At 51.2% G+C, this 14,574-nt stretch overlaps 1 protein-coding gene across 2 annotated transcripts; it reads left to right on the top strand.

Moving 5' to 3' along the window:
- The first annotated feature begins 3,349 nt into the window (after positions 1-3,349).
- LOC114806571 (platelet glycoprotein Ib alpha chain-like) lies at positions 3,350-12,111 on the top strand. 2 transcript variants are annotated; one of them, XM_029051691.2, is made up of 4 exons: positions 3,350-3,555; positions 9,495-9,923; positions 11,368-11,510; positions 11,790-12,111. In XM_029051691.2, exons 1-4 carry the CDS (start codon positions 3,504-3,506, stop codon positions 11,835-11,837), a joined length of 672 nt encoding a protein of 223 aa, XP_028907524.1. In that variant the 5' UTR covers positions 3,350-3,503; the 3' UTR covers positions 11,838-12,111. The 2 variants fall into 2 exon arrangements, with proteins under 2 accessions (XP_028907524.1, XP_028907525.1); XM_029051692.2 differs by having other exon boundaries at positions 3,352-3,555; positions 9,753-9,923.
- Positions 12,112-14,574: the final 2,463 nt, after the last annotated feature.

Below are 14,574 nucleotides of genomic sequence, written 5' to 3'. Positions count from 1 at the left end.
AGAGGAGAACCAGGAGAGGACGGAGTCCATGAAGCCAAGGTGAGATAAGGTGTGGAGGGGAAGGGGATGGTCGACAGTGTCAAAGGCAGCTGAGAGGTCGAGGAGGATTAGGATAGAGTAGGAGCCATTGGATTTGGCGAGAAGGAGGTCATGGGTGACCTTTGAGAGGGCAGTTTTGATGGAGTGGAGGGGATGGAAGCCAGATTGGAGGGGGTCCAGGAGAGAGTTGGAGTTGAGTAATTCAAGGCAGCATTCTAGGAGTTTGGAGAGGAAGGGGAAGAGAGAGATAGAGCGATAACTGGAAGGGGCAATGGGGTCAAGAGAGGGTTTTTTTAGAATGGGGGAGACACGGGTACGTTTGAAGGCAGAAGGGAAGAAGCCGTTGGAGAGTGAGTGGTTAAAGATGGAAGTTAAGGAGGGTAGGCAGGAGCTCACATCAGTGAGCACTTAACGAATTCCACAATTATTATCATTATTATTAGATCACGACTTCAGTTGTCTCTAAGTGGAAACTTGCAAATCTACCTCTGCAGCTCCTTCTCTAACTTCTTATTTAATCTACAGTACCACATCGCCTCTTGCTTCCGGGATTTTGCCACCTGCATGTCCTGCAGGCACCAACCAGTCTAAAATGGAACTACTCATCTTTCCACCACCACCACCACCACAAACTTACTTTTCTTAATGTTTCCATCGCCATCAATAACACCACCATCCTCCCTGTCTCAGATGCTGGCAAACCTGGTGTTTTCCTTGATTCCTCACTCTCTTCCAGTGCTCAGTCAATCAATCAATGGTATTTACTGAACGCTTACTGTGTGCAGAGCATGGTACTAAGCACTTGGGTGAGTACAATGCAACAGAGTTGATAGACCTGTTCTCTACCCACAAGGAGCTTGCAGTCCAGAGGAAAAGACAGACATCAAAATAAATTATGAATATTTGTGTACCTCCTGTAGGACTGAGGGTGGGGTAAATATCAAGTGCTTTGAGGGTACAGATCCAAGTGCACAGGTGTTGGAGAAGGAAGAGAGAGTAGGGGAAATAAAGGCTTAGTTGGGGAAGGCCGCTTGCAGCCTTACTAAAACCACGGCTTTGAAGGTGGGAAGAGTGGCAGTCTGTCAAATATGAAGGGGGAGAGAGTTCCAGGCCAGAGGCAGGACGTGGGCAAGGGTCAGCTGCAAGGAAGACGAGATCAAGGTGTGATGAGTTACGTTGGTGCTGGAGGAGCAAAGGATGGAGTAGACGCCATTGGATTTTTCAAGAAGGAGGTCACTGGTGGCCTTTGAGAGGGCAGTTTCAGTGGAGTGGAGGGGACGGAAGCCAGATTGGAGGGGGTTCAGGAGAGAATCGGAGGAGAGGAATTCGAGGCAGTGAGTGTAGAAGACACGCTCCAGGATTTTGGAAAGAAAGAGTAGGAGGGAGATAGGGTGATAACTGGAGGGGGCTGTGGGGTGAAGGGAGGGCTTTTTTAGGAAGGGGGAGACGTGGGCATGTTTGAAGGCAAAGGGGAAGAAGCCACTGGGGAGTGAGTGGTTGAAGATGGTAGTTAAGGAGGGGAGGAGGGACGGGGTGAGTGTTTTGATAAGGTGTGAGGGAATGAGATCTGATGCACATGTGGAGAGGATGGCACTTGAGAGGAGGCAGGAGATCTCCTCTGAAGATACTGTTGGGAAGGATGGGAAAGTTGAAAAGGGGGCCGAGGGGGGGTGATTTTGGGGAGCTCAGGCCTGATGGTGTTAATTTCCTAATAAAGTAGGTGGCCAGATCGTTGGGGGTGAGGGATAGGGGAAGGGGAGGGACAGGGGGCCTGAGGAGGGAGTTAAATGCCCAGAACAACTGACGAGGGTGATGGGCATGGGTGTCAATAAGGGAAGAGAAATTGTTTTGCCAGGCAGAGGGAAGGGCAGAGTTAAGGCAAGAAAGGACAAACTTGAAGTGGACAAGTTCAGCCTGATGTTTAGATTTCCGCCAGCAGCATTCAGCGGCTCGAGCATAAGAGAGAAGGAGGCGGATGGTGGAGGTGATCCAGGACTGTGGGTTAGTGGTGCGAGAGTGACGAAGGGATAGACGAACGAGTGAGTTGAGTTGAGTAAAGAGGGTGGAGTTGAGAGCATCTATTTGGTTGTCACGAGTGGGTAGAATGGGTATGGAGGCTTGGTGAGGTGTGATAATAATAATAATGGTATTTGTTAAGCACTTACTATGTGCAAAGCACTGTTCTAAATGCTGGTGAAGATACAAGGTGATCAGGTTGTCCCACGTGGGGTTCACAGTCTTCATCCCCATTTTACAGATGAGGTAACTGAGGCCCAGAGAAGTTAAGTGACCTGCCCAAAGTCACACAGCTGACAAGTGGTGGAGTCGGGATTAGAACCCATGACCTCTGACTCCCAAGTCGGGGCTCTTTCCACTGAGCCACGCTGCTTCTCTGAGAGAGATGGATGGGGTCGAGAGAGCGGAGGTCTCTGGGCTAATAGTACAGATTTAGAGGGAGGAGGAGTGTGGGAGAAGAGGCAAGTGCCTCCCTGCCTCCATCCTCTCCCCCTTACAACATAGGACTTGGGTATTTATTTACACCTATCCTGAACACTTTTGTATATATGTTATCTACTTCGATTACTCTATTTGTCAATATTTTTATGCCCGTTTCTTCAGGTAGAGCATAAGCTTCGTGTGGGTAGGCAATGTGCTACTTCTCTGTTTTGAACTACCCAAGCACTGCCCTGAGATCACTTAATAAATACTATTATTATTGTGTAATGGGGCCTGGCTAAGTAGAGTTTGGGAAGCCAGAGACGAACAGCATTGTTCATTTAAAAAAAAAAAATCACCTTCACTATACCATCATCTACTGTGGGCAGAGACGCTTTGGGGCGTACAAGAAAAGAAGACTTGGTCCCCCTAGAGGAGGAGGTTTCAGCCTACTAGAGGTCTATTTCCTAATCTACAGGGAGGTCCGCTGTGCTTTGCACTTTCCGCGCTCCACTTAACTCTCCTCAGCTTCTTCACTCTGACCATGCCGCCTTGTGCATCCAGAGTTTTATGGGTGAGAGAAAAAAAATTAAAATTTCTGTATATAAATACAGAAGTCGGCTCCCATTCACTCTTTCCACCCCACCCTGGGTGGGGGAGTAGGGGGTAGGGGGACCTTGAACAATCGTCTCTAGACTGTCCCTCAGGCAGCCTGAAACCTAACATCACATCCCCCCATCCCCTAATCTAAACCCAGAGACCGCCCCCCCCCCCCCCCCCCCCCCCGGCACGACTCTCCTCATCTCCTCACTCTAAATGGGACCCCGCCCCCAGTTTTCCATCCAATCCATAAGTTCCCAAGAACTGGCACTGACGCCCTCGCTTCAGGCAGCAGGGGGCGCTGGAGAGGGAGAGCAGGTGGAAGACGTTGGGGACAGTCATTCGCCTCAGAGGAGCTCCGGAAGCAGGGGAGAAGCGTTTCCTAGACTTCAAATTGCAGGCCACTCCCGGCTACCCCATCTTGCAGCATGGCGCCACTCCCCATCCTCTTTGGTATGCTGTTTGGCATCTGGGCAGCAAGTAAGTAGGGGAATTGGGAAGGGGGTAGTTGGGGGAGGGGCGGGGAATGTCTGGAAGTGGCCCGGGGGCAGGCCTGAAATTGACTAGGCGGGAGGAGGAGGTGGAGTGTTTGATCCATCAATCGTATTTATTGAGCGCTTACTATGTGCAGAGCACTGGACTAAACGCTTGGGCGAGTCAGTCAGTCGTATTTATTTATTGCTTACTGTTTGCAGAGCACTATAGGAAGCGCTTGGGAGAGTACACTGTAACAGTAAACAGACACATCCCCTGCCCACATCGAGCTTACTGACTAGAGGGGAAGACAGACATTAATAGAAATAAATACATTACGGATATGGACATAAGTGTGGTGGGGCTGGGAGTGGGTGAATAAAGGGAGTGAGTCAGGGCGACGCAGAAGGGAGTGGGAGAAGAGGAAAGGAGGGCTTAGTCAAGGAAGGCCTCTTGGAGGAGATGTACTTAACAACAGAATTAACAGACACATTGCCTGCCCATAATGAGTTTACAAGTAGTAAGAGTAGTTATTAAGCGCTTACTGTGTGCAGAGCACTGTACTAAGCACTGGCCCCCTAGTCAGTAAGCCCCTTTTAGTCTGTAAACTCACTGTGGGCAGGGAATATGTCCATTTATTCTTATATTGTACTCTCCCAAATGCTTAATACAGTGCTCAATAAATACAATTGAAAGAACGAATGAATGAATGAAAGACTACATGGGTGGGAATTAGACACAGTCCCTACCCTTCAGGGGGCTCATAATCTAAAAGAAGGGGTCAGTCTCCTTCTTCCTCATGACCCCGTCTGCTCTCCCCAGAGCTGGCGTCTGGCCCCTCCCCCCCACACACACCAGAGTTGGTGTCCCCCAGCCTATCTTTTGAGGTAACTACCATCTTGACTGTGGGGTGGGAAGGGGTGGGCAGGAAAGGGAAGGGGAGAGGAGGGGAAGAGAGGAGAGGAGAGGGGAAAAGAAAAGGGAGTACAGCCATAGCAAGGGAAGCCCACTGTCCTGGCCTTATACTAGTCCTCTACAAAGAACAGCTCCACTCAATCAATCAATTAATGTATTTATTAAACACTTACCATGTGCAGAGCACTGTGTGGGGGGAGACAGACTTTAAAATAACTTACAGATAGCAAAGCAGCAGAGTATAAAGATATGGTTGTAAGTGCTGGGGGCTCAGGATGGGATGAGTATCAAAGTACCTGAGGAGTACAGACCCAAGTGCATAGAGGACGCAGAAGGAAAGGCAGGTAGGGTGGAAAAATGAGAGTTTAGTCAGGGAAGGCTTCTTGGAGGAGGTGTGATTTTAACAAAGTTTTGAAGATGGGGAGGCTGGGTGGTCTGTTGGATATGATGGCAGAGGAAGTTCCAGGCCAGAAGGAGGACGTGAGCTTGGGATCGACAGTGAGAGAGTTAAGATTGAGGTATTGATGCTGTTGATGCCAGTTTACTTGTTTTGATGTCTGTCTCCCCCCCGCTTCTAGACTGTAAGCCCGTTGTGGGCAGGGATTGTCTTTTTTTATTTCTGAATTGTACTTTCCAAGTGCTTAGAATAGTGCTCTGCACACAGAAATTGCCCAATAAGTACAAGTGAATGAATGAATGATGGAATGAATGAAGTAGGTTGGGAATAGAGGAATGAAATGTGCAAGTTGGGTTGTAGTTGGAGAGGAACGAAGCTAGGAAGAGGAGAGCTCTGGGCTCTGGAGAGGAGAGAGATTTCTGCCATGCCCCTGGCTTGGCCCAGGTTCTGGGGCAGGTCCACTTTAGGGATCTCGGTTCTCTCCCTAACCCCCCCCCCCCCCGCTCCTTCCCCCCTACCCCCGGTCTCAATCCTGACAGCAGCACTCTGGATGGCCTTGGCAGCTCCAGAGAACTCCATGTGCCTAAAACAAAGGGAGAGAGAAGCATGCGCCCAATAATTGTAACATCTGTGGTGGGAATGCCCAGTTGTAAGCTTTATTGACCAAGATCGCATAGATTTATCAAAAAATAGAAACATGGGTACATTCTAGGTTCATCTAGTCCCCCCTCCACTCTCCTTGTTTCCAGGCAGGCTGACATTCTGGTATTTAGAATTTATTTTAAAATAATCATCCAATAAATAGTATTTATTGAGCTCCTTATGTTGTGCAGAAAGCATTGTACTAAGCTTTGGTAGAGTACAATAGAATTAGTACACACGATCCCTGCCTCCAAGGAACTCACAATCTAGTGGGGGAGACAAACACTAAATAAATTATAGGTAGGGGGTTGAAACGTATAGAAGTGCTATGAGGGAGTGGGTGAGTAAAGAAGCAGCATGGCGTAATGGATAGAGCAAGGGCCTGGGAGTGAGAAGGTCATGGGTTCTAATACTGGATCTGTCACACATCCACTGTGTGACCTTGGGCAGGTCACTTCACTTCTCTGTGCCTCAGTTACCTCCTTGATAAAATGGTGATTGGGACTGTGAGCCCCATGTGGGACAGAGACTGTGTCCAATGCTATTTGCTTGTATCCACCCCAGCGCCTAGTACAGTGCTTGGCACATAGTAAGTGTTTAACAAATACCATTATTATTATCATTATTATTATTATCTAAATCTTTAGTGACATGGGAGTGCTGAAGTGGCATTAGGGAGGGAAATAGGAAAGGGAGATGAGAGATTAATCAGGAAAGGCCTCCGGAAGGACATGTGATTTCAGAAGGGCCTTGAAGTTGGGGAGAATAGCAGTCTGCTGGATGAGAAGAGGAATGGAGTTCCAGGCAGAAGGGAAGGCATGAGCAAAATGTCAGACTGTAGACAGCACCACCTTCCTCCCTGTCCTACAAGCCTGTAACCTTGGCATTATTCTTGACTCATCTCTCTCATTCAACCCACACATTCAATCTGTCACCAAATCCTGTGGTTCAACCTTCACAACATTGCTAAAATCCTCCCCTTCCTCTCCAGTTAAATCCACTCCTTCTTCTCCATCCAAATTGCTACCATGCTGATCTAAGCACTTATCCTATCTTGCCTTGATTACTGCATCAGCCGTCTCACTGAGCTCCCTGCCTCCTGTCTCTTCTCGCTCCAGCCCATACTTCACTCTACTGCCTGGATCATTTTTCTTAAAAAAAGTTTAACCAAAAAGGTTTAACCAACAACCTGATCACCTTGTATCTTCACCAGCATTTAGAACAGTGCTTTGCACATAGTAAGTGCTTAACAAATACCATTATTATTATTATCACACCTCACCAAGCCTCCATACCCATTCTACCCACTCGTGACAACCAAATAGATGCTCTCAACTCCACCCTCTTTACTCAACTCAACTCACTCGTTCGTCTATCCCTTCGTCACTCTCGCACCACTAACCCACAGTCCTGGATCACCTCCACCATCCGCCTCCTTCTCTCTTATGCTCAAGCCGCTGAATGCTGCTGGCGGAAATCTAAACATCAGGCCGAACTTGTCCACTTCAAGTTTGTCCTTTCTTGCCTTAACTCTGCCCTTCCCTCTGCCCGGCAAAACAATTTCTCTTCCCTTATTGACACCGATGCCCATCACCCTCGTCAGTTGTTCTGACTGGCATTTAACTCCCTCCTCAAGCCCCCTGTCCCTCCCCTTCCCCATCCCTCACCCCCAACGATCTGGCCACCTACTTTATTAGGAAGTTAACACCATCAGGCCTGAGCTCCCCAAAATCACCCCCCCTCGGCCCCCTTTTCAACTTTCCCATCCTTCCCAGCAGTATCTTCAGAGGAGATCTGCCTCCTCTCAAGTGCCATCCCCTCCACATGTGCATCAGATCTCATTACGCCCTGCCTGCCTTAAAAAAAAGCACCCTCCCTCCTCTTATCCCACAGACAATTACTCTCCCCTTATTCAAAGCCTTATTGAAGGCACATCTCCAGTAGGTCTTCCCTGACTAAGCCCACCTTTCCTCTTCTCCCACTCCCTTCTGCCTTGCCCTGACTTGCTCCCTTTATTCAACTCCCCTCCCAGCTCTACAGCACTTAGGTACATATCTGTCATTTATTTATTTATATTAATGTCTGTCTCCCCTTCTAAGCTGTATGCTCATTGTGGGCAGGGAATGTGTCTGTTTATTGTTACCCTCCCAAGTACTTAGTACAGTGCTTTGCACACACTAAGCACTCAATAAATATGATTGAATGAATGAATGAGTTTTTGCAGAGAAGTGATCTGGGCAGCAGAGTGAATAATGGACTGGAATGGGGAGAGATAAGAGGCTGGGAGGTCAGCAAGGAGGCTGAAAAAGTAATCAAGGCAGGATAGGATAAGTGACTGGATTAACGTGGTAGCAGTTTGGATGGAGAAGAAAGGGCAGATTTTAACGAGTTTGTGAAGGTCAAACCGACAGGATTTAGTGATGGATTGAATATGTGGGTTGAATGAGAGAGAGGAGTCAAGGATAGCGCCAAGGTTACGGGCTTGTGAAACAGGTGGTGCCGCCTGCAGTGATGAACCCCTGCTGTTTCCAGCACTCTTGTCCAGTGAGGCCATCCTTTGCTACGGCCTGGGAAGAGCAGAGGGGCCAGGGCCCCGAGAAATGGGGTCCAAGGGCAGAGTCTTCTTGCTAGAGCTTAAGCCTCTCCCTCCTCCCCAACCCTCGTCAAGGAAGTAGCTGAGTAGTTGCAGCTGGTATCAGAGTGTTTCTCTTCTGCCCTGTGGGGGCTAGGACAGAGCGGGAGCAGCCTTGGAAGTGTTGCATAAAAAGTAAACAGAGAACCTCGTGTCTCCAAGCAAGGCAAGGTAAAGGGAGCAACTTCGTGGAAGAGCATGGGGAGGGGAAACAGGGGTCAAGTACAGGATTTCTTTTGTAGGCAAACTCTAGGAGATTCTCCTCTCGATCAGACATAGATATCCCAGGGCCTAACAGAGGCTTGAAGAGCGAGGAACCTCGTGAGAGGGGTGATACCTAAGCAGAATCTTCTTGATCTCAATCCCCTCCCACCTCCCTCACCATTTTTTTATGGTATTTGTTATGTGCTTATTAGGTACCAGGCACTGTTCTAAGCACCGGGGTAAATACAAGGTAATCTGTTCGGACACAGTCCCTGTCCCACCTAGGGCTCACAGTCTTAATCCCCATTTTACAGATGAGGCAACTGAGGCCCAGAGAAGTGAAGTGACTTGCCCAAGGTCACACAGCAGACAAGTGGTGGAGCCGGGATTAGAACCCAGATCCTTCTGACTCCCAGGCCCGTGCCTCTATCCACTAGGCCACACTACTTCTCACAATTCACTACACTTGGTTTCTGGTTCCTCCTATATCCCCATTAGAGAAGCAGCGTGGCTCAGTGGAAAGAGCACGGGCTTTGGAGTCAGAGGTCATGGGTTCAAATCCCTGCTCGGCCACATGTCAGCTGTGTGACTTTGGGCAAGTCACTTAACTTCTCGGTGCCTCAGTTCCCTCATCTGTAAAATGGGGATTAAGACTGTGAGCCCCACGTGGGACGACCTGATTCCCCTGTGTCTACCCCAGCGCTTAGAACAGTGCTCGGCACATAGTAAGCGCTTAACAAATACCAACATTATTAACATTATTATTATTCCTCCCTCCCCAGCTACCGTCAATAATTCAACCAACCTGGCCTGGGACATTCTCTCGAGTTATCAACCACGGCCAGTGTAGGCTTCAGGCAAGCAGGGAAAAATTTCCTCTCCTCTCCCGTTCCATATGATGTCATTACTTTATACTCTGTGTGCACTGTGCCAGATATGCGGCGTAAAGTAATGATATTATTCGGGGACCCTCTTGCTCCAGAACTATTGCCTTCCGCTCCCAGGTCCTGTTAGCACAGGTTCTGCTTCGACTTGGGACGAGGGAGTCTGGGGGCTTTCAAATTTTCAACCACTGCTTCTACTCCCACTGAGGTGGCTGCTTCCTGCTTCACTCACTGAAGGAGGCCCTGACTGTGATTCCTACCTACCCCACAGCAGCCAGCTCCAAAGAGATGAACTCCAGCACCCAGTTCATCTCCACCCCTGAGATGATCACCCATGCCGAAGCCAGAACAGACATTCCCAAGACTGCCTCCCTTTCCACCACGGCCCCCAAGGAGACCCCTGAGAACGGGATCACCCCTCTTTCCACCGCGGCCCCCACAGAGACCCCTGAGGATGGGACCGCCTCTCCTTCCACTACGGCCCCCATGGAGACTTCTGAGAGCGGGACCACCTCTCTTTCCACCCCAGCTCCCACGGAGACCCCAGAGATCGGGACCGCCACGCTTTCCACCATGGCCTCCACGGAGACCCCCAAGACCGTGACTACGGCTCTTTCCACCTCTACCCATGGCACCCGGCTTGCCATCAGCACGGTGGAAACCCAGACTGTGACTTCCCTGCAACCGGGGACCACCTCAGGTGAGTGACCGATCTAGGGTTGATGGCAGGAGGACAAGCAGGAGCTCTAGGTCAGTGAGGGACCGCGCTAGGTCAAGGGAAAGCAGCTTTGGTTGGGGCAGACTCCCGAGCCTAGTAGGTTGTGGGACTACAGAAGCAGCGCGTGGCTTAGTGGAAAGAGCCTGGGCTTCGGAGTCAGAGGTCATGGGTTCGACTCCCGGCTCTGCCACTTGTCAGCTGTGTGACTGTGGGCAAGTCACTTCACTTCTCTGTGCCTCAGTTACCTCATCTGTAAAATGGGGATTAACTGTGAGCCTCACGTAGGACAACCTGATTACCCTGTATCTACCCCAGCGCTTAGAACAGTGCTCTGCACATAGTAAGCGCTTAACAAATACCAACATTATTATTATTATTATTATTATTACAGAAAAGGTGCGGCGGCGAGAGGAAGCAAGCTGCAGGGTGTCTGTGTAAACGCCAGGGGGCGCTGTTGCCCCACGAGAATCCACCGGCGGGCGCCGAGGTGTGGGAGGGATGGCCGACATTAGTGAGGGCGCCTGAAGAACTGCATAGATCCGGCAGAAGGGCGACGTTGATGGCGATAGGATCCCACTTTTGGGGGAAAAGTCACCCCTGTTTCGGTGGAGGATGCGGGAAGGGAAGCCCAAAATGACAGTGATGGCATTTATTAAGCATTTACCGTGTTCCGAACATTGTTCTAAAAGCCGTAGTAAATACAGGATCATCAGATGGGATACAGTCCCTGCCCCATACAGGGCGTCTAAAAGGGACGGGGAACGGATATTTCATTGTCAGTTTACAGGTGAGGAAACTGAGGCCCAGAGAGGTGAAGTGATTTGCCCAAGGTCACACAGCATGCACACGGCAAAACCTGGCCTAAGACCCAGGTCCCCTGACTCACAGTAGGTCAAGTTTGAGCATGTTTCCCCACCAAACCCATGACTGACTCTGCCACTGCCAGAGCGCTGAGGGGTGTAATAATAATAATAATGATGATGATGGTGGTGGTGGTATTTGTTAAGCACTTACTATGTGCCAAGCACTGTACTAAACCCTGGAGTAGATACAAGGTAATCAGGTTGTCCCATATGGGCCAGTCTTAATCCCCATTTTACAGAGGAGGTAACTGAGGCACAGAGAAGTTAAATGACTTGGCCAAAGTCACACAGCTGCTAAGTGGTGGAGCCGGGATTAGTGTAGGTGTGTGTTGGGTGAGGAGGGAGTCCGATTTGGAGGACCAGTAGGGGAAAGAGCACAAAGGGAAGAAGGTCTCAAGAGTCGGTCAGGGAGTGCTGACCTCCAGGGTCCTCACCTCTGCCCTTCCCAGCTGAAAGGAGTTTTGCCCTTAACCAGGAACGGTGTATGTATTTGAGGCGCTCAAAGGGAGACCAGAAGGCCCTAACTCTGTGTTTCTCCCTCTCCCCACACCCCGGCACCCCAGCCCCCAAGTCGCCGCAGAATTCCGGGCAGGTGGTAGTGTTTTGCCTCTTTTCATCCGTCCTGCTCATCGCATTGCTGGTAATCTCTGTGAAATACTGCCACAAGAGGGAGCCCGTGTTCAGAAAGCTGGACGAGGTGCCGATGGTGAGTAACTCCAGGGAGCTGTTTATCCACAGACTGACACCCCGAGGGCCCCAGTCTCCACTGCCCTGGTACCGTTCATCCGGATTGCAAGAAGCAGGAAGGAGGCCACCGGCAGGCACCCCGCAGACCCTCACCTTACGCTTCCCCCTCTGAGAAAAGCCCCTCTCTCCTTTCTCTCCCCCCGTACCTCTCCATCCTCTCCTCTCCCAAGCACCAGGCCAGCAGACACAAAAGGTCCCAGGGGGATTGCTGGACCCAGACCGCTCTCCTGTTTTTCAGGAAAACCTGACCGAGGAGTTACCCTTCGCTCGCTATTCCCCAGACTAATCCGGACTAGACTCCAGCAGCAGAGGGCCTAGGATCAGCAAGATCCAGCACCCACCTCTTCCTCCTCCACCTCCTCCCTGCCCCCTCCTCCTCTTCTTCCTCCTCCTCCTCCTCCTCCTCCTCCTCATCCTCCTCCTCCTTCTCCTCCTCCTCCTCCTCCTCCTCCCGGATATGTGAGAGCTTCGTAGAGCGACAGAATGGAGTGGGGCCAGACCAAGCCGGGAGCTGGGGGATGGGGGAGGGGAAGAAGAACAGGCACAAGCACGGATGTGTGTGTGTATATATTTATGTGTGCTGGGTTGGGGGGTGGGGTGGGGTTTCTCAATCAGCACTGGCCCTGGCACGGAATAAAGCAGCAGCCAACTCCTACAGACCAGTGCTCTACCTCTGTGCTGGCCGAAACCCCAGCCCAACCCTCTTCTCCCTCTCTTCCTTGCCACCCTGCACGTAGTTTGCCCCCTTCTTCCACACTGTGCCCCTTCTCTGCACCTCTACTTCCCACCGCCTCTCTGTTTAGAACTCACCGTCAAGCAGCCACTCCTAGAGCCATCCCCCCCTCCAGTCTCCTCCCACCCGCAAGGGAAAGGGGGAGTGGGTGAAGGGCGGAGCCAGGTCATGTGTCACCTCGCCCGTGACCGTGACCGGAGCCGGTCAACGACGACGACGACGACGACGAAGACGTCAGTTTCCTCAGCAGAGGCACTCTCTGGATTGGGGGGGGAAGGGCAGTGTCGAGGGTCAAAGTTCAATTCAGTTAGTGCTAACTCGACTCTGTGCTACCCTTTCCCACGCCGGGGCTGCTTCCTCCCTGTCCTGGCTCCAGGGCTGTGCCCTCCCTGCCTGGGGTGTGTGCTAGGGGTGGAGGCAGGGAAAACACTGAGTTACAGGGGTGCTCCCTTCCCCACCTCCTTCTCAGATGCGACTTTGGCAACAGCCCTGGGACAGAGGGAATAATCATAATGACAGTAATGACAATAGTAATAGCGTTTGTTGAGCGCTTGTTATGTGCCAAGTACTGTACTAAACGCTGGGGGCAAGTACAAGATAATCAGGTCGAACTCGGACCCAGCCTCAAACAGGGCTGACAGTCTGAGGAGGAGGGAGAACAGAAGTAGCATGGCCTAGTGGGAAACGCCTGGGCCTGGGAGTAGGAGGACCTGGGTTCTAATCCTGACTCTGCTGTTTACGTGCGGTATGACCTTGGGTAAGTCACTTAACTGTTCTGAGCCTCAGTTTCCTCATCTGCAAAATGGGGATTCAATACATGGTCTCCTTCCTATTTAGACTGTGAGCCCCATGTGGAATCAGATTGTCTTGTTGCCACCCCAGTACTTAGAACAGTGTATGGCACATATTAAGCGCTTAACAAATACCACAATTACTATTACAGACTTTGAATCCCCATTTCACAGATGAGGAAACTGAGGCTCAGAACAGTTAAGTGACTTACCCAGAGTCACACAGCGGGCAAGTGGCAGAGCTGGGATGAGAACCCAGGTCTTTTGACTCTCAGGCCTGGGCTCTTTCCACTAGGCTCACACTGTTTCCGGGAGTACATTTAGGTTCCGGCTAGACAGGGGCACTGAACCTGAACCTAAATTTTAATGTGTCGAGGCCCTCAACCCCAATGTCCTCTTCTCCTGGACCTCTAGCCCCACCCCCTTCCTCACCAGGGCTGCCTCTTCTTGGGCACCGTGTCCCCGGCTCTGGCCTTAAGGAGGCCTGGCTCCTTGGGGCTGAAGGCCAAGCACCCACTTGGCAGAGGAGGAGAAGAAGCGCCTTTATCAACGTTGTCAGTTAGAGGGGAGGGGGAACAGGAGAGTAGGGTTCCCAAGTTCCCCTGGTTCCCTTCTCCCTAGGCCTGGGAAGGAAACCGGAGAGTCCAAGCCAGACCTGGGTGAAACATTAACCCAGGTGTGAGACATGGGAGGTAAACAGGGGAAGGAACCGCCTTGGCACCCTAGGAACAGTCCCCCCCCCCCCGCCCCCCCCCTTGTCCCCTTTCTCCTTGGCTCTCAGTCACACACACCCATGAGGGCTTTTCTCCTCCCTCCAGTTCAGCTTCTGAAGGAAGGGGACGAACTGGGGCCAGCTAGGAAAGAGGAAACTTTTCTCCTTAGATAATCCAGGACGAACCCAGGCTACTGTTCCGTATCCTCCTTCCCTAAGGACCCAGCCTCAGGGTCCAGGGGAGACTGTCCTGCTGTCGGCTCGTGTTGGTTTGGGCTGTTAGCCCCACAGTGGGCTCAGGCCTCCACAGGAAATTGCCAAGGCAAGTGAAGTTGGGTCTCTTCTAATCCCAGGAGTTCAACTGGCTTTGCTGGAAAAACCATTTCGGAAAACCAACAGGCTCCTCGGCTGGGTGTTGGGGCTGGGGCAAGTTGGAAGCTGAATTAAAGGAGAGAGAATGAGAGGAGACAGCGGGACCGACAGAGACACACTCAGAGGGACAAACATACCCCCAGAGTCTCTCTCACACACACGCACACCCCATGACACACTCTTTCATAAACATACACACACTCTCTGATCTCTGCCAACCCCACGTCCCAAAAGAGACCAAAGCAGGGTTGGTGGCTCGACTCTGGGGATGCAGCAGACAGGAGAGGCAGTGCAGGCTCTCTGCCAGGCACACAGAGGGTTAAGGGGGAGCGGTGGGGGGGAGCCGGGTGCCTAAGCTCTCCTGCCACCGAGCCCCAAGCAGAGCATTGCAGCGTGTCCTGGACAGAGCAGCTCT

This window comes from Ornithorhynchus anatinus, chromosome X1 (assembly GCF_004115215.2).
Source record: "Ornithorhynchus anatinus isolate Pmale09 chromosome X1, mOrnAna1.pri.v4, whole genome shotgun sequence".
Lineage (NCBI taxonomy): Eukaryota > Metazoa > Chordata > Mammalia > Monotremata > Ornithorhynchidae > Ornithorhynchus > Ornithorhynchus anatinus.
Note: the sequence above shows the minus strand (reverse complement) of the source record. Positions and strands in the feature narration are given on the sequence as shown.